Source organism: Lissotriton vulgaris, chromosome 7, assembly GCF_964263255.1.
Source record: "Lissotriton vulgaris chromosome 7, aLisVul1.2, whole genome shotgun sequence".
Classification (NCBI taxonomy): domain Eukaryota; kingdom Metazoa; phylum Chordata; class Amphibia; order Caudata; family Salamandridae; genus Lissotriton; species Lissotriton vulgaris.
The window spans coordinates 1499940820-1499967728 of NC_141695.1; the positions used below are offsets into that span (position 1 = coordinate 1499940820).

Consider the following 26909-nt stretch of genomic DNA (forward strand, 5'->3'; position numbering starts at 1 on the left):
TATTACACACTAACCCAAATTTGCTATCCAAGACACTGCCGGCAGGAACAGGAGAGGTGGCAGAACCCACGACAATACATTCGCATCTGGACCTCAAGAACAACGCCTCTTGGAGCAGTTTTCACCTACCTTACGACAATGAGTTACTTCGCAACATGGCATCCATCAAACCCTCAAACCATTTTGGTGATCCTCTCCCCGCCAAGCTCTATAAATATTTAATCTCTGCTGTTCTCCCTCTTTGGTCCAAGATCATACATGAATCTCTCTTACAGGGAAAGATTCCAGACTGCCTAAAAACTGGACAAGTTACTCCCATCCCCAAGAAGCCCAATGCAGACTTATCAGATCCAAACAACTTCCGACCTATCACCAGCAGCATGACTCTAACAAAATTGCTTGAAAAATGCGTTCACTCCCAGCTATGCAAACATATTGAGAATGATCAACTCCTGGATTCCTATCAGTCAGGATTCAGAGCGGGGCACAGCACCGAAACGGCATTAACTCACTTTGTTGATGACGCCGTAAGAGCCCTCGACCAAAATGTCCCTTGTCTCTTGATCCTTCTAGACCTGTCCTCAGCCATCGATACCATCAAACACAAAAAACTTGATTGATCTCCTACAACATCGGATGCGATTGTCGGGCCCGGTCCTAAACTGGTTTTCCTCCTTCCTGCACAACTGCACGCAAAGGATCAAAGTTAATCAGGCCCCCTCTTCCAGTACCCCTGTCCTTATTGGTGTCCTTCAAGGTTCTATGCTCTCGCCCACGCTTTTCAATCTAGTTATAGAACCTCTTGCGTCATTTTGAACAGAGCCAACATCCAATACCACATATATGCAGATGACACGCAACTGTACCTGAAGATCTCCTTGCAAGAGGACATAAAAATGTTAAACACTGCACTTTCTCAAACTCAACAATGGCTAGCTCAGAATCATCACCTACTAAATACTCTCAAAACTGAATGTCTGCTGATCACCCCACCTAATCACTCAGCTCCTACCCTAGACTGGATTAAACACCTAACTGCTCTGAACTGCACTCCTCATGTTGTAGACTCTGCCAAATCTTTAGGCATCACTTTGGATAAACACCTAAACATGCAGGCACACATCAGTGCGACTACTAGAGGAGCCAATTTCCAACTCAACACACTGAAGAAAATCAAACCATTCCTCCCGCCCGAAGATCTCAGACCGGCAGTTCATCCCTGATTATCCTAAGATTGGAATACGGGCTGGTGACCCTCGCACAACTTCCCAAAGCTAGCTTGGCTCCTCTTCGAGCCACATTAAATGCATCAGCTAGGCTTTTAGCGGGTTCTAGGAAATTTGATCACATTTCACACAACCTTTTGCAGCTAAACTGGGTATCCATTGAAGCATGAATATGACTCAAGATAGCCTGTCTGACTCATAAAGCCATCATTACAATACACCATACTGTCTAGCTAGTAAACCTGAACTATCGAGCTGTAACAGGAACCTCAGAAGTACGTCCACCTTTCTCCTGAAACCTCCAAGATTCAAAAAGAAAAGATCGTACAACCGTGCGTTCTCCGGGCTTGCTCCAAGAATTTGGAACTCCTTACCAACAGAGATCAGATCAAATCCTTCCACTACTACCTTTAAAAAACTGGTTAAAAGGCTACTAATTAACGAACATAAGCGCGCTGATCATGTTAGTGCCTTATGGTAACCAAAATCTTGAAATATTTTTCACTGATGTTCTATGACATATTTTTTTCCCCTTCCTTTTGCTCTAATTTTAGACAACCCCCTTACTGCATCAATTGTTTGATTGTAAGATATGTTATTTCTTTTTTTTTCCTTGTAGCGCTAAATTGTAACAATACTAATGTTATATCTTCATTATGATCTGTATAATTGCTCAGTGGCTCAGTGGTTAGAGGCGGCAGACCCGGAAGATGAGATCGACCGTGGACCAGGGTTCGATTCCCCGCCTCGGCGGGTCTCGGGCTCAAAATTCCACGGACTCGACAATTCTCACTCTGGTGCCTACTCAACTCACGGGGTCACACTCTGCGACTCTGGGCAATAGCTTGCTTAATCTCCACTACGGCCCCTCGCGGCGGGATGCCTGGCTTTCACCTTGTGGACACCCTGCCGTGGTTTCTCACAGGGGAATACCAGGACGGGTTCCCTAAGGAAGCGCCGGGACGCTTACGGGCAGCTGTGCGCTTTACAAGTCCAGCACATTTACATTTACATTTACTTACTACAACGCTGTACAGCGCTCTGATACCCCTCTGGGTCTTGTTCGCGCTCTATAAAACTTCTAAATAATAATAATAATAACTATCTCTCTCACAGCTTCAATAGAGCAGTGTATGGGAAACATCCATTACAACGCAGTCATTACATCGCACTGCTTTTACAACGTGACTACTACAACGCAACTGCCTTTACATGCCATTGCAACGCTTGCCATTACAACGCATGCCACTAAAACGCATACCATTACAACGCATGCCACTGCAATGCATTATAAGGTAAGTAATGAAGAATTTCAAGTTTATGGGTGTGTATTTGTTTGGGGGTAGTTGGGAATAGTAATTTTTACCCCTACGCTATCCAACACTTTTCCTACTGTTGCACTCACTGGAGTGGGAATAGTCATTTTTACTCCTACGCTATCCAACACTTACCCTACGGTTGCACTTACTGGAGGGGGGCTAATAATTTTTACCCCTACGCTATCCAACACTTACCCTACTGTTGCAACAAAAGTATTATGCGTTGTAATGGTATGCATTGTAATTGTATGCTTTGTAATGGAATGTGTTGTAATGGTACTTTTTTAAAAATGCGTTGCAATGGAATGCATTGTAAAATCATGCAATGTAATGGTAGTTGCGATATAAAAACTGCGTTGTAAAAACATGCGTTGTAATGTCATATATTCGCAGTGTATGGCCCCAGACCATAGTATTCTTATCTTTTTATAAGGGTTTTTAATTATCCACTAATTTCAATATTTGATAGTCGAGCTCCAACTAAAACAATAAAAAAATAGGCAGGCATGAAAGGAAAATAGCAGTTGTGTCCTCTTATACTGGATGAGAAAATCCAATGTCAGTAATTGGAGCATGCATGGCTTCACTCTTATTCAGATGACGTCTATCATATCTGCAAGAATCATCTCAGAAACAATAAGAAGCTAAATGTGAAATCAAAAGCAGTCTATCTGAGCTCCTAAATGAATAATGCCTCCGCTTCAACTCTGACATTTTCAACATTGTATACGATTTCTCTCAATAACCCTCTTTGTCCAGTCTCTGACTATACATAGGCACTGGAAGATAAAATCTCAAATATTATTGTAGAAACTTTATTCAAAAAGCCTCACGTAAATCCTAATCATTCTCTGATTTTCAGGCCTATCTCCTTTTCTACAAACATGGCCAACCTAGCCAAGAAAGCTATGACTCGGAGGATCATGAAGTATACAGAATAAACACAACTGGGTCTCCTTAAATGAAGGACTATGATGAAGCAAAGACAGATGATGGATATCAATGATGGCAGCCATGCTGGAGTGAAAGATGGATGCTCGCTCATCTACAACTACTATATTTTACTTCTGATGAACAAGAAAGGCAGAGACTTTAAGGACAGCAAATATATTTGCCAAGGCGTCAGTTTGGAGGCACCTCAATGGAAAGGCACCTCTGCTGGATCCTCATTTTTTTGTGTGTGTTTTTTACAGAGTTTTATATAGCGCAAACTTGACCCGGTATCGGGTATCAGAGCGCTTTACATAGCACCAGTTGCGTTACATGAGGACACATTCATTTTTGTTAGGCACGGGGAGATTAAGTGATTTGCCCAGAATCCCAGGATGTTCAGCGTCATTGCAGAGACTCGAACCCGGTTCCCCAGATTCAAGGTCAACCGCCCTAGCCGTTAGGCCATTAGGGTTAACTCATTCTCAATATCTGAGGCAGAAGGTGAGCATACAAAGGACTGGAGCCGGTGCCATCATGACAGATAATCAGTGTCTACCAAAGGGTCAGAATATAAGTTTGGAACCCCTGACCCAATTGGTATTGGCCTGCTTGATGGGCAAGGAATTACTTCACAAACGACCTTTCTTACCTGTTTGTAATTTTCATCCTGTGACCTGTCCTTAGTACATTTTAATGTAATGAATAGTAAGTATATTGGTGTTGTAACCACTCTGATGTAAAGCTCTGTATCACCCATTTAGGTTGCTATATAAAATAGCAAATAAATAAATGAACAAATAGGCACAGTTTCCAGATAGTTTCAATACAAGAATAGGAAACTTTTTAACCAAAGCTCTCCTAATAACTTACAAAACTGAACTATGGGTGTAGGTGGCAGTGGCTTGCCTTAGCATGGCTTTATAAGATGAGCAAGTGGAGTCAAGATTGCTGCATTGTCTTTAATATAGGAATTTGAGGTCATTTTAGGATTTGAGGGCTACTGTTGTACCAAACATATGTGTGAGGAGCACCAGTGTTACACTGGGACAGAAAAGAAGAGCCGTGGGCCTCATTAGTGGATCAGCTAGCTAAAAGTAGTGGCCCGAATTTTCATTTCAGGATAGTTTTGATCTTTTACAGACACGATGTGCATGTATTTTTCAAAAGAAAGTAGAATGAATGCATTTGTGCTTTATGCAAACAATGTTTGTGTGCTTATATCAGGGCAATCAGCAGTACAAACTGGCCCAACAGACCACAAAACAGGTCCACAAACTACCAAAACATGCATTGGCAAAGCCAATAGGTCTCGCCTTTGGGACCTATTGGCTTTGCAAATGGTTTTAGCTTTATGTTACTGTTTCTGTATATACATTGCCTAGTTTATGTAAGTAAAGACATTGGGCCCAATTCATAAACGTAATCTGTGACAAACTCCTAACTTTACGACTTTTGGTATTCACAGACGGCATTTAGGAGTACTAAAGTTAGGATTGTGTCTCAGTTCATCTTACGTTTTGGTCTTAAGTTAAACTTAAGACAAACTTAAGTTCAACTGAGACAAAATCGTAACTTTACGACTAGGATTTTGTCTCAGTTAAACTTAAGTTTAACTTAAGACCAAAACTTAAGTTTAACTGAGACAAAATCCTAACTTTAGTACTCCTAAATGCCTTCTGTGAATACCGAAAGTCATAAAGTTAGGATTTCGTCTCAGATTACTTTTGTGAATCGGGCCCTTTGAATCTGTTACCATTTATAAGCTCTCTCTGCTTTATGTAATTGTATTGTAATTAGAATTTACTTTACTAAGTGTTGCAAAGCCAAGAGGTCCGAAGTCTAAGATGCTGAACTATTGGGCTTTCTAATGCTTGTATGGTACATGTTAAGTGAGTTGCATTTAGGTGTCGGGAGAGTTCTGGTTGTGGGAGGGTGTTCATGATGGGCACAATTGAGAATTCTAGAGCTGGGGCTGAAGGCAGTGTGAGTTAGCGGGCCATAGCATTTTTCAGATTATAATCCTTGGACTCCCTACCGCACACATATAGTGCTTGTCATATATGCACCATTTGTAATTACTAATTCTAATTATTTATAAGAAACTCCTTTTTTTCATTTATATCAAACTACTAACAAGCACTCACCGTGAAAATAGGTCTGGCTTGTTTTAGGCATATGTCTAGTGTTGTGTGATATGTCTGGAAGAAATACCAGAAACCTCACAAAGAGGCACCTAAATGCTGATCTGGAAGCATGCTGTGTAAAACACAGGATTGTAGTTCATATGTTTTAAACCATGCCCTTACACACCCACCAAATTTCCATCCCACTTGAAGCACTGTGGTTCACAAAAGGCTATTGCTAAAGAAAGTTAAAAGCTGTATCTTAGATGAGAACTAAATAGTGTGATGTTGTAAAACTATGAGGTCCTTGGAGTCACATCTAAAACGTGTGGAGCTGAAAGAAGGAGTGACTGCTTTGCTCCTCTGTGACACTCACTCTGCAGCATCTCTGGGAGGGCAAAGGCACTGCAGGTGTTAATGTGCCATAGGGAGGAGTTTTGCACTTCAGTGAAAGAAAGCTGAGGGTCTGTCCTCCTTCATTCTGACACCCCAGGCTGTGATTGTAGGTCCCAGGGTTCTTGGTGCCACTAGCCCCTTTAGAAGTGGAGCTACAGTATTTGTTCCCCAACAAAATTGATCCAAAATTGATCCAAAAGCCATTCAGGTCATTAGGTTCCTGGCAGGGCAGATCCAAACAACCTCAGCTTCTCTGGGAGTCAAACTCAAAGGGAGAAGTACAGGTGAGAGGCGGCAAAGTGGAGCATGGTGGAGGTGAGTGTGGAAGCAATACGAAGGGCAAGGAGTGGAATCATGGAGAATAGCCAGGAAATGAACAGGAGGGTGGGGGAAATAACACAGAAGCAACAAGGGGGTGACGGTGGGGGTAAGCAAGACAGAGGATGCAGGGAGGAAAATAAATTAATGGAGATGGAGACCAACGTGGAGCAGCGAGGGAGGAAAATTGAATATGTGAAAGAGTAACGACAGGGGAAAAGCACACGTCAGGAGGGCGAGCGCGACAGGAAGCAGGGAAGAGAAGCACATTAGGCTGAAAAACGTGTGCATTCTCATAGCGTGCTTAAACAAAAAGAAAAAAAATAGCCCCTAAAAAATGAGCAGTGGAAGGACAAAAATAATGTGTCAATGCTCCAAGGGAGGGGTAAACACAAGAAGAGGAAAGAAGGACCATAAAGGCTAACAAATAAGCACGGAAATGAAATTGACAATGGAGCCAACCAATGACAAGCAATGGGTAGACTCTAAGTGCAGTGTAAGCTAACAATTTGTCTCATTATAGACAGTGCATGCTCTTTTTAATAAGTGAGACCTTAGATCAGTCCATACACTCACTTCTTATTCTATCCCTTCTGACACTGCCAAATTGGCCTATAGGCTAGTCTAACGAGGAAGAGCATGTGTAAAGAGCACAGTGGCAAATGTGATATTCCGTCTAGTTTTCAAAAGTGAAATGCTATTCCCATTATCAAAATAAGATAATACATAGAGGATAATCAGTCAAGTATAAGCTTTCTTCATGTCATCAGTGATGTGACTGATGAGGGCATCTGTTAATTCTTGTGTGAGGTATAGTTCTTTGCATTTGGTTGCAATGAACACTTTGTGTGAACCTCAATTATTCACTAGTTAATAGGTTTTGACTGAGCAACATTATTGTACCTAAATAAAAGGTTTCAACTGAATGCCTTACATTTTTTAAATGTTGTGCACTATCTTGATAAACACGTTGTACCATCAAGGGGCTAATCTACTAGTGTAGTAAAGACATGTAGCATGGTGGCACTTACATATTTATATATATATAGTGGTTTATTCTAATATTTTTTTGTCCAGCATGATACATACATATTTTCATTGTAATTGGGATGTATTTAATAATTTTATATTTGTGAAGTAATTGCATTGGGTATTTGTTTAAATGTATTCTTGTAGATTTATCCTGGGGTTTGAAATGGGCTATAATTTACACATTGGCACTACACCTAACACCTCAGCATGTAAATGAACAAATTGAGCAGAGTGCATGTAGCAGAATATTATTTGATTCCTATTAATCTTGATTTATGGTTGTTTTTAATTGTCCGTATTCATTATAAAAATTATTGTTGTCATTATTATTTTTATTATGAGGATCCTTTAAAATTTCAAGATAGACATTTTATAATTGGTGAAAAATATTGCAATGCTATTGTGTTTGTGTATGAAAAAAATAGTTCAAATATTTCTAATTAATATTTATTATTATTAATGCTAATGCACATGCATTTCAGAAAGGTGGGGCATATTTAAAAAATGCAGATGCACTTTCCACTGAGGTAAACATTTCAAAGCATTTTCTTTTTTATGTACAAGTGTACAGATTGTCGACGTCCAGCCCATTAAGAAGTGAATTACTAATAATGACGGTTCTGTCAATTACATTGTTTTGAAATAATTTTTCAGATTTTTATATTATAGGTTTATCATGTGCAATGACGTGACCTTTGGCGGACACTCCAGCACTTCGCAAAACAACTAATAAATAAATAAATATTAGTGATTATTCATATGCAGTGAAATGCAATGGTACTGGTTCGAGAGGAAAAGCAAGATGGCGGCCGCTTGACACGGCCGTTGGCGGTTCCCAACTAGGTGGCAACCAAAAATCTGTATGGAGTCAGCAGCTTAAGCATGTTTAAAACCCCTAAAAGCATAGCGAACAAGGAAACCGCCTGGGCCTTACCTTTCATAATACGACAGGCCGAGTTGGTGATTGTTCATTGAAGGCGGCTGGAGAAGGTGGTTTCCTTGGCTTCCGGATGCCAGCTCCCGACGTGTGGAACAGCGTTGGTCAGGGGGCCCAAATCGGTAGCAGCAAGGGGAAGAGGTGCAGCCCACCTGATAGTACTACACATGCCGGCCGTGGACTTAGTCTCTGCACCAGTAGGGATGGCTCAGTCGTGACACCGGCAGAAAATGACCCGGACAGAGATCACCTCTGATGGAAAGGGGAGGAGAGCTGTTGCACAGCCTCAGCAGCAGCGAACTGGCGCACCTGTGCTAGAACTGCTCTGAGGCATTGGGAATGGTACTACGGCCGGGGAAAGCACTGTGCAGGAGTGTTCAACACGTTCAGGTATGAGGCCAGAGCAATGCACACAGTAGCATGCAGGCTGATATAATCATACACTGCAACGGGGCTAGCGAGACATTGGGTGATGAAGCAATACTGAAAAATCATCCGACAGTGACTGGGGGGGGGAGCGCTGGGGGCCATTCACAGCGTGTGGAGGGAAAGGGAGACCAAACCCAAGGGTCTGCAATGGAGGGTAACAAGGGAATGATTACAAGTGACATGCAAAAAAGCAGCACAGGGGACATCTCAGGGCTACCCTCTCAGATACAGATGCAGGTGCGGGATGTCTCTCAAGGAGCCCATACTGTGAACAAAGGGTATGTAACCCCACAAGATATAACCAAGGAAGGGGACAAAGGCCACATTAGAGAACATGCTGGTCCAACAGGGGAAGCTGAGTCAGATTTTCTGCATTCAGATTTGCTCAAGAAGCAAAATCGACACACAGTACGACGCTCCAAGAAAGTGGGAGCATGCAGTGACTGGGAGCAAGACTTCTTTTTCTCCTTATCAGATGGCACCTGGTCGGATGTGGGGTCAGGCTTAGGGTCTAACACGGATTCAAGTGAGGCGGAGAGTCTACCAGGCAACAGCGGCGTGGACTCGACAACCACCACACGGAAAACGCATAACAAACTGGGTAGAATAGACAACCAGAGGTAAGGAGATCTAAAGTGGGACTATTCCCTGGGCGATCCATTGGTCGGATATAATAACAAGAACCCCCTAGAAGGCCAGCCAACAGCACCTTCCACCCTGGATACTATTCTACAATGCGTTATTGCTCACCGTGAAAAGGCTCAATTGGAGAGTCGACGTTCACAAGATGCAACCCTTAAACTGCTGGGAACAGTGAGGAAAGTAGCCAAAACATGTAACAGCATCAGTGACCGGCTGACGGACCTTTAGTCAAGAACAACTGCCCTCGAGACGGACGTCGCTGGCACCAGGGGTCAAGCAGAAGCACATGAGATACAACTGATTGACACCCGGTGGAAACTCAAGGGCAACAAAAACCGTCAGAGACGGAATAATCTGTGGTTCCTAGGAATTCCTGAAGGGAAAGAGGGATCAGACGTTCGAATGTACATGGCCAAGCTGTTGCAAAAATCTTTCCCAGATCTAGAAGGGTGGAACTGGCTCCATGAAGTTCAAAGGGCGCATCGAGTCCCCTTCTCTCTTCGGCAACCAGTAAAGCCTGATGCGAAACCACGCGCTGTCCTGGTGTATTTTGGGAACCTCCTGCTGCAGCAGAATATCTTTGAAAAGGCTAGGCCTGAAGCTCAGCGAGCCACAGATGACTTTTAATTTTTTACCAGGCCAGACTTTTGCCATGTTACTGTTGAACGACGATGGCGCTTACACCAAATGATTAAGCCATTCCAGGAGAAAGGGGCACAGGCTTTTCTAATGAACCCGGCCGCTTGAAAGTAATCTGGGGTAATCGAACTAGATTTTTTACCTCTGAAATCAAGGCTAAAGAGTTTTTGACAACAGGTGGGGTATAAATGTAAGGTTTATCTGTATAGGTGCTGTCTATATGGCTCGTGGTCTCAGGGGGAGTAGGTTTAGAATTGAGAGAATTACATCCCTTATAAAAGGGCAGTAGGAATTAGGGGATTAGAAAAAAAGGGGGCGGGGTAAGTCCTTTGCTGTATTAAAAAAAATATATATATATATAGAGGGCCTATAATCGTAAAAACTCTACGGAAGGGGAAAGAAAAAAATCTATACTAATATAATAAAGAGAGAGCCCAAACCTTTGAGGCGGGTAATCTCAGGAACCACAACACCCAAAACAGTGTTGGAAAGGGCAGTTGCAGCAGAAGGACATAGGCTATGCAGACGCCCACCATATACATTTAAAAGGTAAAAGAACCGTGCCAGCAAAGTAGTCCCTTGTGGGCGTGCCTGCGTTGTGCTGTGGGTGTGTGCTGTGGGCGTGACAAACGCTGGGAGCGTGTGGTACGTTCCGCCCTTCATGCCATGTCTCATATCGTGTGCTAATCCCACCCTGCTCCCTTTAAATACCCCTGCACCCCATGATCATAACCCACCCTTATTCCTTAAAATATCTCAACACCCTTAAACACTAACCCATCTTAACCCTATAAATATACCCTGTACCCCAAAACCCAAACCGATCCCTAAACCCTAAAAATACCCCTGTACTCCAAAACCCAAACCTAGCCCTAAATCCTATAAATACCCCAGTTCCTCAAAACCCAAACCTACACCTGAACCCTAAAAATACTCCTAAACCCCACAACCCAAACCTAGCCCTGAACCCTAAAAATACAACTGTACCCCAAAACCCAAACCTACCCCTGAACCCTAAAATACCCCTGTACCCCAAAACCCAAACCTAGCCCTGAACCCTTAAAATACCCCTGTACCCCAAAACCCAAACCTACCCCTGAACCCTAAAAATACCCCGGTACCCCAAAACCCAAACCTAGCCCTGAACCCTAAAAATAACCCTGTACCCCAAAACCCAAACCTAGCCCCGAACCCTAAAAATACCCCTGTACTCCAAACTTAGCCCTGAACCCTTAAAATACCCCTGTACCCCAAAACCCAAACCTAGCCCTGAACCCTAAAAATACCCTTATACCCCGAAACCTAGCCCTGAACCCTAATAATACCCCTGTACCCCAAAACCCATACCTATCCCCTAAAACTACCCCTGTACCCCAAAACTATATCTGAACCCTTAAAATACCCAAACACCCCAAAACATATACCTCAGTACCCCAAAACATATACCCCAATACCCATACTTACCTTATCCAAACATTAAAAAAAAATATGCTTTTACCATTCATGCATTTACAACAAATTTCGTTGTAAATGTATGCGTGGTAAAAGCATATAAAATGTAATGCCATGCGTTATAATGGCATTGCGGAGTCATGGTACTTTCGTAATGAAAGTATGTGGAGTGATGGTATGCGGAAAGAATAATTGGTGTTTACCCTCCCCCGGTAAGTACATTGGTGGCACGGCGGCCCACATCTCCAGCAACATACTCATATTTTTTCACCACCCATTTGAAAAATGCACAGCTCGCTCTCATTGATGGCCAGCACCGACATACACTTTTAGACACACCTCCCACCACAAATTCTAGAATTGCGAACTTAAGAGCTAGAGAGCTACGTTCGAATCTCGGCATCAGCTCAACATCCTGTGATTCCAGGCAAATTGCTTTGTCTCGCCGTGAATACCACAAATGAATGTGTTCTTCTGTAATGTAAATTGTGCTCATGCCATGTTGTCGAGTTTGCGCTATATAATATTGCAAGGAAAAATAAAGTAGGGAAACTCGAGTTCACACCCTACTGAAGGCGCACTCTTAAGTGAATCGGAGCGTTTCACAGGCCTGTCACAGATAAGAAATGCTATCAAAACAATATACTATGGCCGGCAGCAATTCATACCCGGACAACGTCGGGACCGGCTGCTAGTCTAAATATATAACATAAGTTATAGTTCTCTCTAGATTGTTATAGGGGTATAGAGACACTAGGATAGGGACACACTAATATGAATAGTCACCAGTTGGGAGGGGTGCTGCCTTCCATCCACCACAGACAGACATATGTCTGTTTTTTCTCTGTATGGGGGGTGCAGGGTTGGACGGGATGGCTTGGGTGGGGGCTAGGGGAGAAGTGGGGGACGGGGGAAAGGATGGTGGAGGGTGGTGGTGGTGGGGTGTTGCAGGGGGAGAAAAAAACCCAGAGAAGAAAAGGATTTGTGCAATCTATGTGAGTATATTGGAACAATTGTGATTAACTCTAAAATGAATGACAATCAATTTGGACGCCATAAATGTTTTAACAATGGGTAGGGTTGCTATTTGCTCGATAAATGTTGGGGAGAGTTAAATGATAGGGGGAAGGGAGCTAGGGTGAGTGAGGCACTTAGATCCCTAGGGGGCGGATCTAATTTGCCAATAACAAACCCATATCCCGTGGCAGAAGAGAGGGCTCAACATAATCCCAGGATACACACAGGTGGGCTGCTCTTCCCAGACCAATACGATTAGAGGTTTCACAATCCATATTTCAATTCGGTTGACCCCAGCAAAGCAAATTCTAGAGGATAAATGGGGGCGATGGGCACTAGTCACATTATCACTTGGGCTCACTATATGTATGATCTATGGGCCTAATTTAGATGACCCTGGGATGCTAGAGGAATTGGAGTTAGAGCTAGCCTCCTGTCCAGGCCCCCTCATCATGGGCAGGGATTTTAATATTCATTTGGACACTAGTGGCCCCTTCACTAAGGAATATCAGGGGAGAAAGCCACAAGTTTATAAGGCACTAGCGCCTCCAAGATACCAAGGGACTTAGGCTATACCTACTTTTCTTGTCCTCATAGAAAGTACGTCAGGCTTGACTATTTCTTTACTACTATTGCTCTTCTTGATGGTGCCAGCATAAGGAAGAAATCTAGAATACTGTCGGATCACAACCCCTTGATGCTGGAAATTACGGTCCAGGGGAACCAAAGATGTCAATCAAAGTGGACCCTTGACAGGAAATTACTGGTCAATGAGGGGTTCATTGAACATATTAGGGGATGGACCCGACAGTTTTTCGAGATGAATATGTTTAGTGCCTCTAGAGAAATAGTATGGAGCACATTTAAGGCAGGCTTACGGGGGGAGGTCACTAGTTTTGTCGGATCACGCAGGCAGAAGAGGCAGCGAGAGGAACTGCTATGACTGACAGACCAGTTGATGAAGTGTGAGGAGGAGCATACAACTGCAATTGCCCAAAAACAGGAAGAGCTACAAACACAGCTTCAGATGGAGGTCATAAGGATAAAGGTAGAAATCAATAATATCTATAATAAGAAAGTGGAAGAAGCATATCAAACATATACCAGGGACAACTATGAGTACGGGGAGACCTCAGGCAAACATTTAGCTCTGCATCTAAGAGAGAAGGCAGTTCGAAATAACATCGCTAGTATAAAATGAAAAGATCGGACGTTTGCAATGGACCCTCAAGGAATCCTTAGCGTGTTTGCTGAATTTTACGGGGACCTTCATCAGACTGAGAATAATTTTCCAGAGACTGCGAATCATTTGCACGGCAGTGGATGTGACTCATCTACATTCCTGCATTCAGAAACTGACTCCACCTACTCCTGATGGTTCTACAATGACGCAGTTTTTCATTTTTGACTAGAATCCAACCCCTGGTGGATCGACCAATCGAAGCACTCATCAGATCTTTGATGGGTACTACTACTGGCTGTCCTACCTCGTCCTGAATAAGACCCAACATGACTTCAATAGAATCACGCACTTCCTTGGGTCAAAACGTCAATGTTCCTACACAATTTTTCCCCATTCTCTACACTCCATATAATAGCAGAACAATGTATGGATTGGAGATTCAATGAAATAGAGATTGATGTCTACTACATAAACATTGTATAAACATTTTGTACAGCACTGTATATATGTTATTCACCCAAAGTACTTTGTCACTTCTAGATCACCTTATCACTGATTAGTTTATTGTTTGTGCTGCCTTTTTTTAAAAACTATTTTTTTTTCACTTCCTTACTAAGATATAACCCTAATTGTATACCAGAAAAATGAATGAATTTATGAATACAATTGATATTGATTACATCAATCTAGGTGTGTTTATCTTTTTTCTTTTTATTGTAAGTAATTATCTAACTCCTGATAGAACCTACCTTACCTTTGATTTCAGAAACCCAGGTTCTGAAGGTCACTGAGTAACCCCTTAATACTTATTGCATGTGGTATATTGGGCATATTGCTATTTATAGTGTGTATATTTGTCATTTTGCAGCCTTTCTATTTTTGTACCTGCTGTCTTATCTGGGATATATAACACAAAATATAAAAATAAAATAAAAAAGTACACTGGTACTGCAATTATTGGGTTGCATAATGCATGTTTACAACAGTAATATGTATATTTATGTCAGGGCTAGGGTGGCTTGTGGTCTAGGGCCCGCCCCACTCTGCATTCGGAGTTGCCCTTGTGGCAAAATGCATCAGTCCTCTTTGGGAGGGCGTTGGTGGCTGATGTGCTTTAAACCTGCTTGTGCTGTTAGGTTGTATCCCTGTTTGTAGGTTTGTGCAGGTTTTCCTGTCCTTTGGCTGCTGTTTGCTATGTTTCCGCCTAATGCGTGAAGTTTCGCATGCTCACGCGTAATGAGTGAGGTTTGGCATGCTCACGCGTAATGAGTGAGGTTTGGCATGCTCACGCGTAATGCGTGAGGTTTGGTAGCCCGGTCGCAAACGTGGGCGCCGTAAGCACGTTGGCTTACGCGACCGCGCCCTGTCTCCTGTGCTCACTATTCTGGAATCGTCTGGGGAGTGGCTGTGTTCTCTTCTTGCTCCCTCTCCCATTTGCAGAGTCCCAGCTGTTTTTGACGAAGGATTCCATCGGAGGCCTTGAGGATCGTTTCCAAGGGGCGTGTCAGTATCCAGCTTGCTCCTTGTGCAAGGTCATCGGTTGGAAGAGCCATTTCGGGGACGTTTGTCCTTCAAAGGTAGTAGAGTAGGTCGTACTCTACAGGTAGGACTTATCAATCCTAGTTCTCGGCGCTAAAGTCCTTTGAGTATACTTTCTTGATTCATATTTGATAAAACTAATAGTTTATGTTATGAGGAATAATTAAAAGCACAGAAGTGTGAAATCATTGATATATTTTGCTCTTTGAAAACTGCGTTTACATCTTGTTGCTGGCAAGAGATGTTTAACTTAAAAGTGCAAAGTATGTGAAAGCGCGTGCATTCATTTTTAAAACTGTTTGTTTTTGCGCAACTCTTTCTTTGAAATGTCTTTAGGGAGAAAAGGTCAAGAGGAGTTTTAGCTATATCTGAAGACAAATATAGCAGTGTGATTTTGTATTGGTTTGCTCACAGAGTTTTGGTAAAGAGGTTATTTACTAAGGAGTGAGTTTTGTTTTTGCTTAAAGAGAATCTGTCGCAATTCACAAGAGAATAACAAAATTATGATAAGAATGTTTTGTCGCTATTCACAAGAGAATAACAATATGGTGAAAAGGTTGTTGTGAAAGATTTGGTATTTATTATCAAGAAGTCTAATGTATCTTCAGTGTCTGTGATTAAGCAACAGGTTTTTGCAGAATAATTCAGCTTTGGCTCTAGGTTCCAAAGCCAATTTAGATTTACGGAATGTGTTGTTACTAACTTTTCCTTTCCAGATCTCCTTCCCTGCTGTCCCCTTCCTAACTCCCTTTTCCCCCCCGCTTGATCACTCCAAGATTCTGTGTAGTAATTACATTCGGAATTGGAGGTATCGAGAGGTGGGTCTTTATAACTTCACGACAGATCCTGAGGAAAGCGTCGCCTTGACAGAATAGTGAGCCCACGAATTATTTTTTCCTCCTGGTCTGTACGTGAAGTCATAATGACCACCATCAATGACTTAATGTCTGCAATCATGCGTATTCAAGCAGATTTAAAGGAAACCATGGATGTAACTGCTTTGTTAGCAGCTAAAGTAGAAAATATTCAATTACAGAATACTCCCCTTCCGGAAGAGGTTCAAGAAACTGGTGTTAGTAGGGGAAATACAAACATAGCTGTTACTGTGCCCCCTCAAATTCCTTTGGCAGCTCCTGAACGTTTTTCTGGGGACCCCTCCAAGGTGCAAATTTTTTTGACTCAGATCGAGTTGCATTTTGCTTGTAGACCTACTGCGTTTCCAACCCCACAGTCTAAAATTGCGTTTTTAATTTCCTACTTGACCGGAGATGCCGCAAACTGGGCAGTTCCTTTGGTCAGACAAGATGACACTTTGCTTTACAATTGGAAACGATTTGTGGAGGAATTTGAAAAAGTTTTTGATCGCAGAACTGTTACTCTGTCCGCTGATCGAGAACTACTTCAATTGAAACAAGGCAATAGGGACCTTGTTTCTTATCTGTCTCATTTCAACAGATTAATCGCTGAAACTTCTTGGCCAGAGGAAAAAAGAGCAGCTCTCTTTTATCAAGGTTTAAAGGACGATCTAAAAGATGTTCTGGCACAAATTGATCCCCAACCTGTAATTTGCTCTGAATTGATTAATCTTACGCTGCGCTTAGACCATAGACTCTCTGAACGGAGATCAGATAAAAAAAGAACGGATAAACCAAGTTGGAGATCAGAAGCTAAATCTAGGCCTCAATTTGCAAATTCTGAAACTGGTTCAGAGCCAATGGAAATAGGAACTTTAAGACAACCATTGTCTAAAGATGAGAAAGATAATCGTCGAAAGAATGGACAATGCCTTTATTGTGGCCGAAAAGGTCACTTCGTGAAGGACTGTTTAACGAAACCAAAGGGAAAATTTCCTAACTCTAGTAAATCAGCTGCTCTGGAAAAAACAGATCCAAAATCGGAAAACTAACTGGCCCAAGATGTTTGAAGGGAGATCTCTTGGGTACTATTGCCTTCCCTTCTGTGAACTCATGCGTTTCTAACTACAAAGCTCACTTCAGGTTAGCTGTACAAATCAGGTTAATTCATGAAACATGCCAAATGGAAGTTTTAGTCGATTCTGGAGCTACAGGAAATTTTGTAGATTTAGAAACAGCCCAGCGTTTAGGAATCATCTGTGAACAAAAAGAGACTCCAGAAATAGTGCAAGCTGTGGATGGAAAAATTCTAGCTGGAGGTCCAGTAACCATGCAAACATCTAAAGTTGCTCTGTTCTGCGAAGATGCTAAGCAACAAGTACATAAGGAAGAGCTTCAGTTTGATGTGATCCAAGCACCCCAGTATGGTTTCATTTTAGGAATGCCTTGGCTTTGCTTACACAATCCAACCATAGATTGGCGAAAGAGAGAACTGGTTTTCCTATCTGATTTTTGTCATTCGTCTTGTCTCAATACCTCAAAACCAATTCTGAGTCAATTGGCCACAGCTGAGGAAAAAGAAACATTGTTACCAAAAGTTTACAAGGACTTCGCAGAAGTTTTCAGTGAAGCTAAGGCAGCCATCCTTCCTCCTCATCGAAGCTATGACTGTCAAATCGATCTTGTACCTGGATCTAGTGTACCAAATTGTCGCATTTATGCTTTATCTGAAAAAGAGAATCAACATCTAAGACAATATCTCGATCAATATCTTGAAAATGGATTCATCCGCCCCTCCAAGTCTCCGGCAGCGTCTCCTTTATTTTTCATTCCGAAAGCTAATGGGGAATTGAGGGCTTGCATCGATTATAGGGCGTTGAACAAAATCACAGTCAAAAATAAGTACCCATTGCCTCTCATCCCTGTTCTATTGGACCAAGTTAAAAAGGCAAAAATCTACACTAAGTTGGACCTCAGAGGAGCCTACCATTTGGTTCGTATCAGGCAAGGGGATGAATGGAAGACTGCTTTCAAAACCCGATATGGATTGTTTGAGTACTTGGTGATGCCATTCGGGCTGTGCAATGCACCAGCTGCTTTTCAGTTTTTTTTGAATGATGCCTTGAAAGAGTTTCTAGATCTCTTTGTTATTGTCTATATAGACGATATTTTGATCTACTCAGATTCTGAATCTGAACATGAAGGTCACGTCAAAAAGGTTTTGAGCACCCTGCAATCTCATAATTTGTACTGCAAATTATCTAAATGTGATTTCCATGTTCATGAAGTTGAATTTTTAGGAGTCCTCCTCACTCCAACTGGCATGAAAATGACAGACAGAAAGATCAAGGCTGTTGCTGATTGGCCCACTCCGACATCTGTTCGAGACATTCAGTGCTTTTTGGGATTTGCAAACTTTTACCGCCGCTTCATTGATCACTTTTCTGCTGTAGTAGCTCCCATCACACGATTGTTGAGAAAGAAGGTGAACTTTGAATGGTCCACAGAAGCTGAACTTGCATTCCAGAAGTTAAAAAAGGCCTTTACTGAAGCTCCAGTTCTCATGCATCCCAATGTGGAGGAACCCTTTATCATTGAAGCTGACGCCTCTGATGTAGCTATAGCAGCCATCCTCTCTCAAAGACATCACACCACTGGACAAATGCATCCGGTTGCTTATATGTCTCGAAAATTAAATCCCGCAGAGCAAAATTATGTAATAGCTGAAAAAGAACTATTAGCTATTCTAGAAGCCTTTAAAGAATGGAGACATTACATAATGGGAGCGAAATTTACTGTAACCGTGTACACTGATCATAGAAATTTACAGTTTATGAGCTCAGCCAGAATGTTGACCCCGAGACAACTCAGGTGGATGATGTTCTTTGCCGAATATGACTTCATAATTACCTTCCGTCCAGGCCAAGACAACAAGAAAGCTGATGCCCTGTCCAGAAAAGACTCTTCTTTGCATCGCTTTGAAGGAACTCCTCAACCAATAATCGATCCAGGCAAAGTAATTAATGTACTTTCGGCAGACCAATTTTTGGAGAATATTCATGAAAACTTTCCTTCTTCTCTGTGGAAATCATGGTTGAACTCCAATGCTAACCAAACCATCAAAGAAGGGATACCTTTCCATGGAAAACAAGTTTATCTGCCCTCTTTGCAATTACAAGAAACTGTGTTTAACTGGTTACATTCACATCCTATGGCCGGGCATCCAGGCCCTCGGAAGACTGTGGAGAAAATACAAAAGATTTTTTGGTGGCCAACGCTGCAAAAGGATGTGCTGAAAATGGCTAATGATTGTGAGATCTGTGCAAGATTTAAATCCGATCACACTAAGCCTAAAGGTTTTCTACAGGTTCTACCGACACCAACTGAACCATGGAAACATATTTCTTTGGACTTCATTACTGATCTACCACCAATTCAACACCATACTGTAATTCTAGTGGTTGTGGACAGTTTAACCAAATATGCTCATTTCATCCCTTGTAAACAGCTACCCACTGCGGGACAGTTAGCACAAATATTTCTGCGACATGTGGTGCGCTTACATGGACTGCCTTCAGTATTGCTTTCGGATCGAGGGTCTCAATTCTCTTCCAAATTCTGGCAGCAATGGTGTAAAGATCTACACATCACCTCCAACATGTCCACTAGTTATCACCCCCAAACTGATGGGCAGACTGAAAGACTGAACCAAACTTTGAAACAATACTTGAGGTGTTATGTTACGGACTCTAAGAAATCTTGGTTGGATTTGCTTTGGATTGCTGAATTTGCGTATAACACTTCGCCACATTCATCAACCGGTTCCTCTCCGTTCCAGGCACTCTATGGCTATGAACCTAACGCCATACCATTGACTATGGCTAAAGATGATGGTGGTGTACCAGCAGTTAGAGACTCTGTACAACTCATGCAAGCTATTCACCGTCAAATTCAGGAGCGCTTGTTGCAAAGCAAGAAGAAATACAAAGAGCAATATGACAAAAAACATCGTTCAGGTCCTGTGTATGCCCCTGGGGATAAAGTTTGGTTGTCTACCAAGAACTTGAACTTCAAGCACAAAAGCATGTTTCAACCTAAGTACATTGGTCCTTACCCAGTTCTTCGACAGGTGAACCCTGTGACATTCAAGTTGTTGTTGCCTAAGTCTCTAAGAATTCATCCAGTGTTTCATACTTCCCTCCTTAAACCTGCTACTCAGAATCTGGCTCCCCGTCCAGCTCCGATTTTGGTTCATGGTAATTGGGAGTATGAGGTGCGAGACATTTTGGATTCTAGACGTCGGGGTTCCAGGTTGTGGTATCTTGTCTCCTGGAAGGGATACGGTGCTGAAAATGATTCCTGGGAGCCGGCTGCGAATGTTCATGCCCCACGCTTGGTGCGCCGTTTCCACCTCCTCCACCCTCTAAAGCCGGGCCCTAGACCACTCTTGGGAGGGGGGTGTAATGTCAGGGCTAGGGTGGCTTGTGGTCTAGGGCCCGCCCCACTCTGCATTCGGAGTTGCCCTTGTGGCAAAATGCATCAGTCCTCTTTGGGAGGGCGTTGGTGGCTGATGTGCTTTAAACCTGCTTGTGCTGTTAGGTTGTATCCCTGTTTGTAGGTTTGTGCAGGTTTTCCTGTCCTTTGGCTGCTGTTTGCTATGTTTCCGCCTAATGCGTGAAGTTTCGCATGCTCACGCGTAATGAGTGAGGTTTGGCATGCTCACGCGTAATGAGTGAGGTTTGGCATGCTCACGCGTAATGCGTGAGGTTTGGTAGCCCGGTCGCAAACGTGGGCGCCGTAAGCACGTTGGCTTACGCGACCGCGCCCTGTCTCCTGTGCTCACTATTCTGGAATCGTCTGGGGAGTGGCTGTGTTCTCTTCTTGCTCCCTCTCCCATTTGCAGAGTCCCAGCTGTTTTTGACGAAGGATTCCATCGGAGGCCTTGAGGATCGTTTCCAAGGGGCGTGTCAGTATCCAGCTTGCTCCTTGTGCAAGGTCATCGGTTGGAAGAGCCATTTCGGGGACGTTTGTCCTTCAAAGGTAGTAGAGTAGGTCGTACTCTACAGGTAGGACTTATCAATCCTAGTTCTCGGCGCTAAAGTCCTTTGAGTATACTTTCTTGATTCATATTTGATAAAACTAATAGTTTATGTTATGAGGAATAATTAAAAGCACAGAAGTGTGAAATCATTGATATATTTTGCTCTTTGAAAACTGCGTTTACATCTTGTTGCTGGCAAGAGATGTTTAACTTAAAAGTGCAAAGTATGTGAAAGCGCGTGCATTCATTTTTAAAACTGTTTGTTTTTGCGCAACTCTTTCTTTGAAATGTCTTTAGGGAGAAAAGGTCAAGAGGAGTTTTAGCTATATCTGAAGACAAATATAGCAGTGTGATTTTGTATTGGTTTGCTCACAGAGTTTTGGTAAAGAGGTTATTTACTAAGGAGTGAGTTTTGTTTTTGCTTAAAGAGAATCTGTCGCAATTCACAAGAGAATAACAAAATTATGATAAGAATGTTTTGTCGCTATTCACAAGAGAATAACAATATGGTGAAAAGGTTGTTGTGAAAGATTTGGTATTTATTATCAAGAAGTCTAATGTATCTTCAGTGTCTGTGATTAAGCAACAGGTTTTTGCAGAATAATTCAGCTTTGGCTCTAGGTTCCAAAGCCAATTTAGATTTACGGAATGTGTTGTTACTAACTTTTCCTTTCCAGATCTCCTTCCCTGCTGTCCCCTTCCTAACTCCCTTTTCCCCCCCGCTTGATCACTCCAAGATTCTGTGTAGTAATTACATTCGGAATTGGAGGTATCGAGAGGTGGGTCTTTATAACTTCACGACAGATCCTGAGGAAAGCGTCGCCTTGACAATTTATTAGTATTATAAGTATTATGTTAATGTTCTTACAATATTGACGTTTTATACTTGTGACAAATACGTTAATATCATTCTATTACTGTTTGTTACTGTTATTTATTTTGTTATCATTTTCAGTTTCAAAAATATATTGTACCCTTACTATTAAATTCACTCATATTCCAAACATATGACACATATGTATTCCAAGCATCAGAAATTTAGCTGTATTTTCCAGAGATTTGCTGTTAAAAGCAAGTACCTTGTATTTGCTCTTGCACACATTGGCAAGGAATTAGGCAAAGCCTCATAAAGGAACCAATAGCCAAAGGATGCCTCTGCCCTATTCCCTTCGAGGGAATCTTACTTGTGGATAGGTAACATAAGAACTGCAAAACTCGAAATGGATATTTTATGAAGATCTACTGCTGCTTCTTCTAATAATTCTAATGTGTCTACGAATGTTAGTGTGGTTCTAAGTAACCACACTAGCATCAGTAGAAATATTAGAATTATTAGAAAAAGTAGGCACCACCATTGTTAATACTGAAATTATGCTAGTGGTAAAACTGCAAGTACTGTTCTAGTAATACTATCATATATAGTGTTTCTTCTAATAATAGAAGGTTAAGCACTAATAATGCACCACTAATCCAATTCCAATAATACTAGGACTATGACTATTAGTTATTCACCAATTACTAATGCCTCTTTTACGGCTACTGTTTCAAGAACTACCAAGCATCTTACTACTAATGCTACTACTACTACTAATACAAAGTGTACTGTCACTGATGACACAATAGTGATACTTTTAGTACTAGCACTACTACGAATAGCATTAATTCTATTGGTACAATCACTACTACTGACTGGTCTGCTGCGACTACCTAACTGATATTACTGCTGATATGTTTTGTAAGAATTAGTTTGAGAAAGATTATGCATTTTACCTGCACATTTGCTTAAGTTGTCTGTCAAACCTTTTGCTGGAAACATTTGAAATTCTAGCTTTACATATTTAAACTATTGATGATGTACCCAGTGAGAGCAGTGCCTTCTACTAGCTCCATTAAGAAGATCATTTGATAGACTTACGTATCATACTGAGAAGCGATGCCACAAATCGCTCTGTGCTTGCTGTAAAATCGGTTCTCCAAGTCAATCTTAGTCTCTCCAATCAGATCATCGGACCCAACCATATCATGATCGAACACAGATATCAGGATCTCAGTTTCCAAGGGGAAGGACACAGTAACTTCAAAAACCCTAAACAAAAAAAAGATCATAGTAGTCAGAACAAACTTTGAGTCATGCAAAAAAAGCATATCAATTTTTGAATACATATATGTAAACACAAAAGACCCGATTCACAAAGAATTGTATTCATGTGTAAATCTGGCTTGCCAGCTACAGAGATAATTTCAGCATTGCACCCCTCATTGTTTCTCTCAGTACTATGCTCTAAGAATGGCTTACACCTGGGAAAGGTTGTATATTATACAAAACACCTACGGGTATTTGCGCGCTTAACAAATTGCACAAATAAATAAATAAAATAAATACCAAATGTATTTCTGTCTCACAAAGCATGAAAGCATTTGGAATGCCAGTAGGTCTGGCTTTGGCTGCCAGCCGTTTGAGTTCGTCAATGCTTTTTTTGTGATGAGTTTTTATTAAAAAAATATTGTTTATTTTTATTTTTCATTTATTGGCATTTAATCAAGAATCTCCACACATTGTACAAGATACAGTAATAATCATATCTGTGCAATGGATCGACAGACACATCCCAATATGTTTACATTGGCAATATTTTGGTAGCAGATCATACAATGTTACGGAGGGTATAGCGGGGTATCAGAAAAAAGGAAAAAACAAAAAAATAGGACCTTAATTACTCTGTCTTGTAGAGGAGTAGCCAATGTATGCGTCAAAAAATAGAACAAAACAATAACTTTTGAATTCTCTGGCTGGCGTGCCATAGGGAGCTAATGGGAACTGTGATAACGTAATTGTCACAGGAATGTTGTAAAATGGGAGTAAAAAAATATTTTGGGTGAAACTGCGTGTGCCCTCGTCCAAAAAAATAATAACTGGTTAAAAGAAACAATACGTTTTTGTTCTCAAAAATCAAACACTGACAGTAGTCCCTGGCACTGATGGGAACTATTTTGTGTATGGATGTGTTTGTTCTGAAAAATCAGAATGCTGTCACTTATGGTTTACTTTTTAAATTAAGTTTGTATGGAGGAGGATTCTTTGCAACTCAGATTAACAGCCAATCATTCTTAACCTGGCTAGACTCACAAACCTTTGTTAATCCATTTTGAACACTTTGTCAGCACATTACTGAGCATGTACTGCAGCACTTTACTAATTCAGACATAGTGCCTCAGTGCATGCTAGAAAATACGACATATTCCGTAGAAAAATCAATTGTAAGCATTGTGAGAAGCTAAGCTCAGAAGCAAAACTATTGTCGCAAAATGAAAATGTCTACCAAAAGATGAGATGTAAAAGCCTCAGCCCTTTTCATGAGAACATTGATTGGAGCAGACAGATCTAGATTCAGGAAAACATGCGTTTATCAGGTTTAGAAGTGAGATATGTTCATTTGCACGATTTATACCTTGCATAAGTAAGAGTCAGTTAGCGAAAAAGACGCTACTTACGATCGCAAACCAAATATTTGCAAAGATTCTATTCCATGCAGCATATCTGATGTATTCACAAATGGGGCACTCTTGCAATGCAGTGAAGCTCAGCTAGCCAAATGAGCAGTTGAAGTGGGATGTCTTCAAACGAATGCCACCTGTATGAGATCTGCATTTGAGCTACTCCATCAAGTATATGATTCCAGAATATTGTGGACAAAATATCTTCTGACAAACATACTGTGTCCTAAATCTGTTTACCGAAATATCGCCCCATTCGCGTTAAAAATCTACATCCAATGGGGTGATGTTTTTTAAACAATATTTAGGACACAATATGACGTCATTTGAGATTTTTATTCAACAATATTTTGATGTACAATCACAGAGGAGTGCAAAGTGCAAGGTACAGCAAATGCATATCTTTCTAAATCAGGAATGATTCTCCTGGCGGAATCCCATTCACAATACCATATTAACTGGAAGAGAACCCACCGGTGATCCTTCTTTCCCCAGCACCATGGCCTCAGAAAACCCATCATCTTATTCATTTTCGGATTTATCCCTTCCTCCAGAAATCCAGGGAGTTTTAAATTACCACCCAGCAAGGCCCGAAGTTAGCTGTCCTGGGGATCTCTGGTGTGGGGGCTCTTAGAAGACCGGCAGTAGCTGCACTCCATGCACTGTAATGAACTAGAAAGTACAAGTAGCAGATGCTCAGCAAAATCATCAGTCTATCACAAATAATCCGGCATCCATAACTGCTCTGGCTGTCCTATCAGAAGGCCATACTCATTGAAACATGCAGATGAAGCCACTCTAAAGGTCTACTCGATGAGTGATCTCTCCAATACGGATGAAGTAGAAATAGTAAAGGTGCAATCAATGTGATGTATTTTGTTATTGAAATAACAATGATTTTACTGTCACCTTCAAGCAATAGTCCTTACAAACAACCCACTTAAAGTTTAGAAAGTGTGTTCTTTTCTAGTTACATCTGATGACATAAATACCAAATAGTTAGCGCAATCTTTCCCTTTATTTATTAAACAATATTAATGGGGTTTGGATCATGCCTGTTTCTAGAAATATTTTAGAACATTAAATCGAAACCATATTGACAAAAGGCATCCTCTTTCCACAAGAAATATTATGTTCCTCCCAGCCCTTGGCCCCAGTTAGAAAGAAACACCTGCATCCCTGTTGTACCCCGTCCTGAAACATATTCTCCCACCATTAAGAGCAGCAGTCTAGCTAGCCAGCCATTTTAAAACGCTATACATCCCATTCGAAACATACATTTATACATATGGGCATACACACATTCAACATCTACAGCGCATGCATTCACAAAATGCTACTTCATCCATTTGGTAAATTACTTTGGAAGTCCCAATACATACCTATAAAATGTGTAACAGTAGTATTTACATTTGAAAAAAAAATATGATGAAATGGATCCTAAACATAAAAGGCAATTAAAGCGAGACTGAAATATACTGGCCTCAAAGGAAGATTCACAAACTGCACTTTGTAGTAAGTTTTGTAGTACTACAGTAGTCCTACAAAACGTAATTGAAGATGCTATCTACTACCTGCACATTTCCAGTAACGAACACTTTCAAGTAAGAGTTCTACTTTCCAATATCCACAAACTGCTTTTTTTAAGTAACTGACATTTTGTTTTAATAAGTCCCTACCTCTGTTATTTCCCATGTGAGAGTGTTGAAATACCAGTGGTTGTCCATGTCAAGTCAAGTCAAGTCAAATGATCTTTATTCGGAATTGGTACATCCATAAAAGTACATACAGTTTGAAACACATTAAAAACACATAAACATATATTTTTAAAAATATTAGATAAAAACAAACGTTTCCCAATAAGGTTTAAAGCAGCATATATATAGCATAAAGTGCATGATACATAATAAAAAAGGATCTTAATGTACTGGTGTATTTAATCATAGGTTTCAGTTTATCCTCTCCCTGAGATAATCATATATATCCAGGCAAGCATACAATTGAGTCTATGTACAAAATATATCATAATAATAAAGTGCAGTGTGCGTTCAGTAACAAAATACTGTAGTCCATCAGGCATGTTCCATGCTTGCCCTTGATCTCACACAGGCTTTTATAAAGCAGCTTACAATACATATTACCTCATCTGTTGACAGCATTTGTAGAAATCTCAATGCCAGGGTAAAATCCCTTTGGTTTTATTTGCGGAGAATCGGCAATAAATATTGGCGGGTATACAGTTTGTAATGACCACAAAAGAAAAAATAATGTAACAAACTTTGTTTCCCACCTTCAGAGCAGGGACAGTCCAACTGTTCTAAATTTTTATTATAG

At 41.2% G+C, this 26909-nt stretch overlaps 1 protein-coding gene across 1 annotated transcript in view; it reads right to left on the reverse strand.

Moving 5' to 3' along the window:
• LOC147705871 (fer-1-like protein 4) overlaps positions 1-26909 on the reverse strand; it is a 1142165-nt gene that overhangs the window by 132832 nt on the left and 982424 nt on the right. Inside the window, exon 37 of the mRNA XM_086932323.1 lies at positions 22996-23166. Within this exon, the coding sequence (XP_086788449.1) occupies positions 22996-23166 (171 nt within the window). The remainder of the gene's footprint in view (positions 1-22995; positions 23167-26909) is intronic.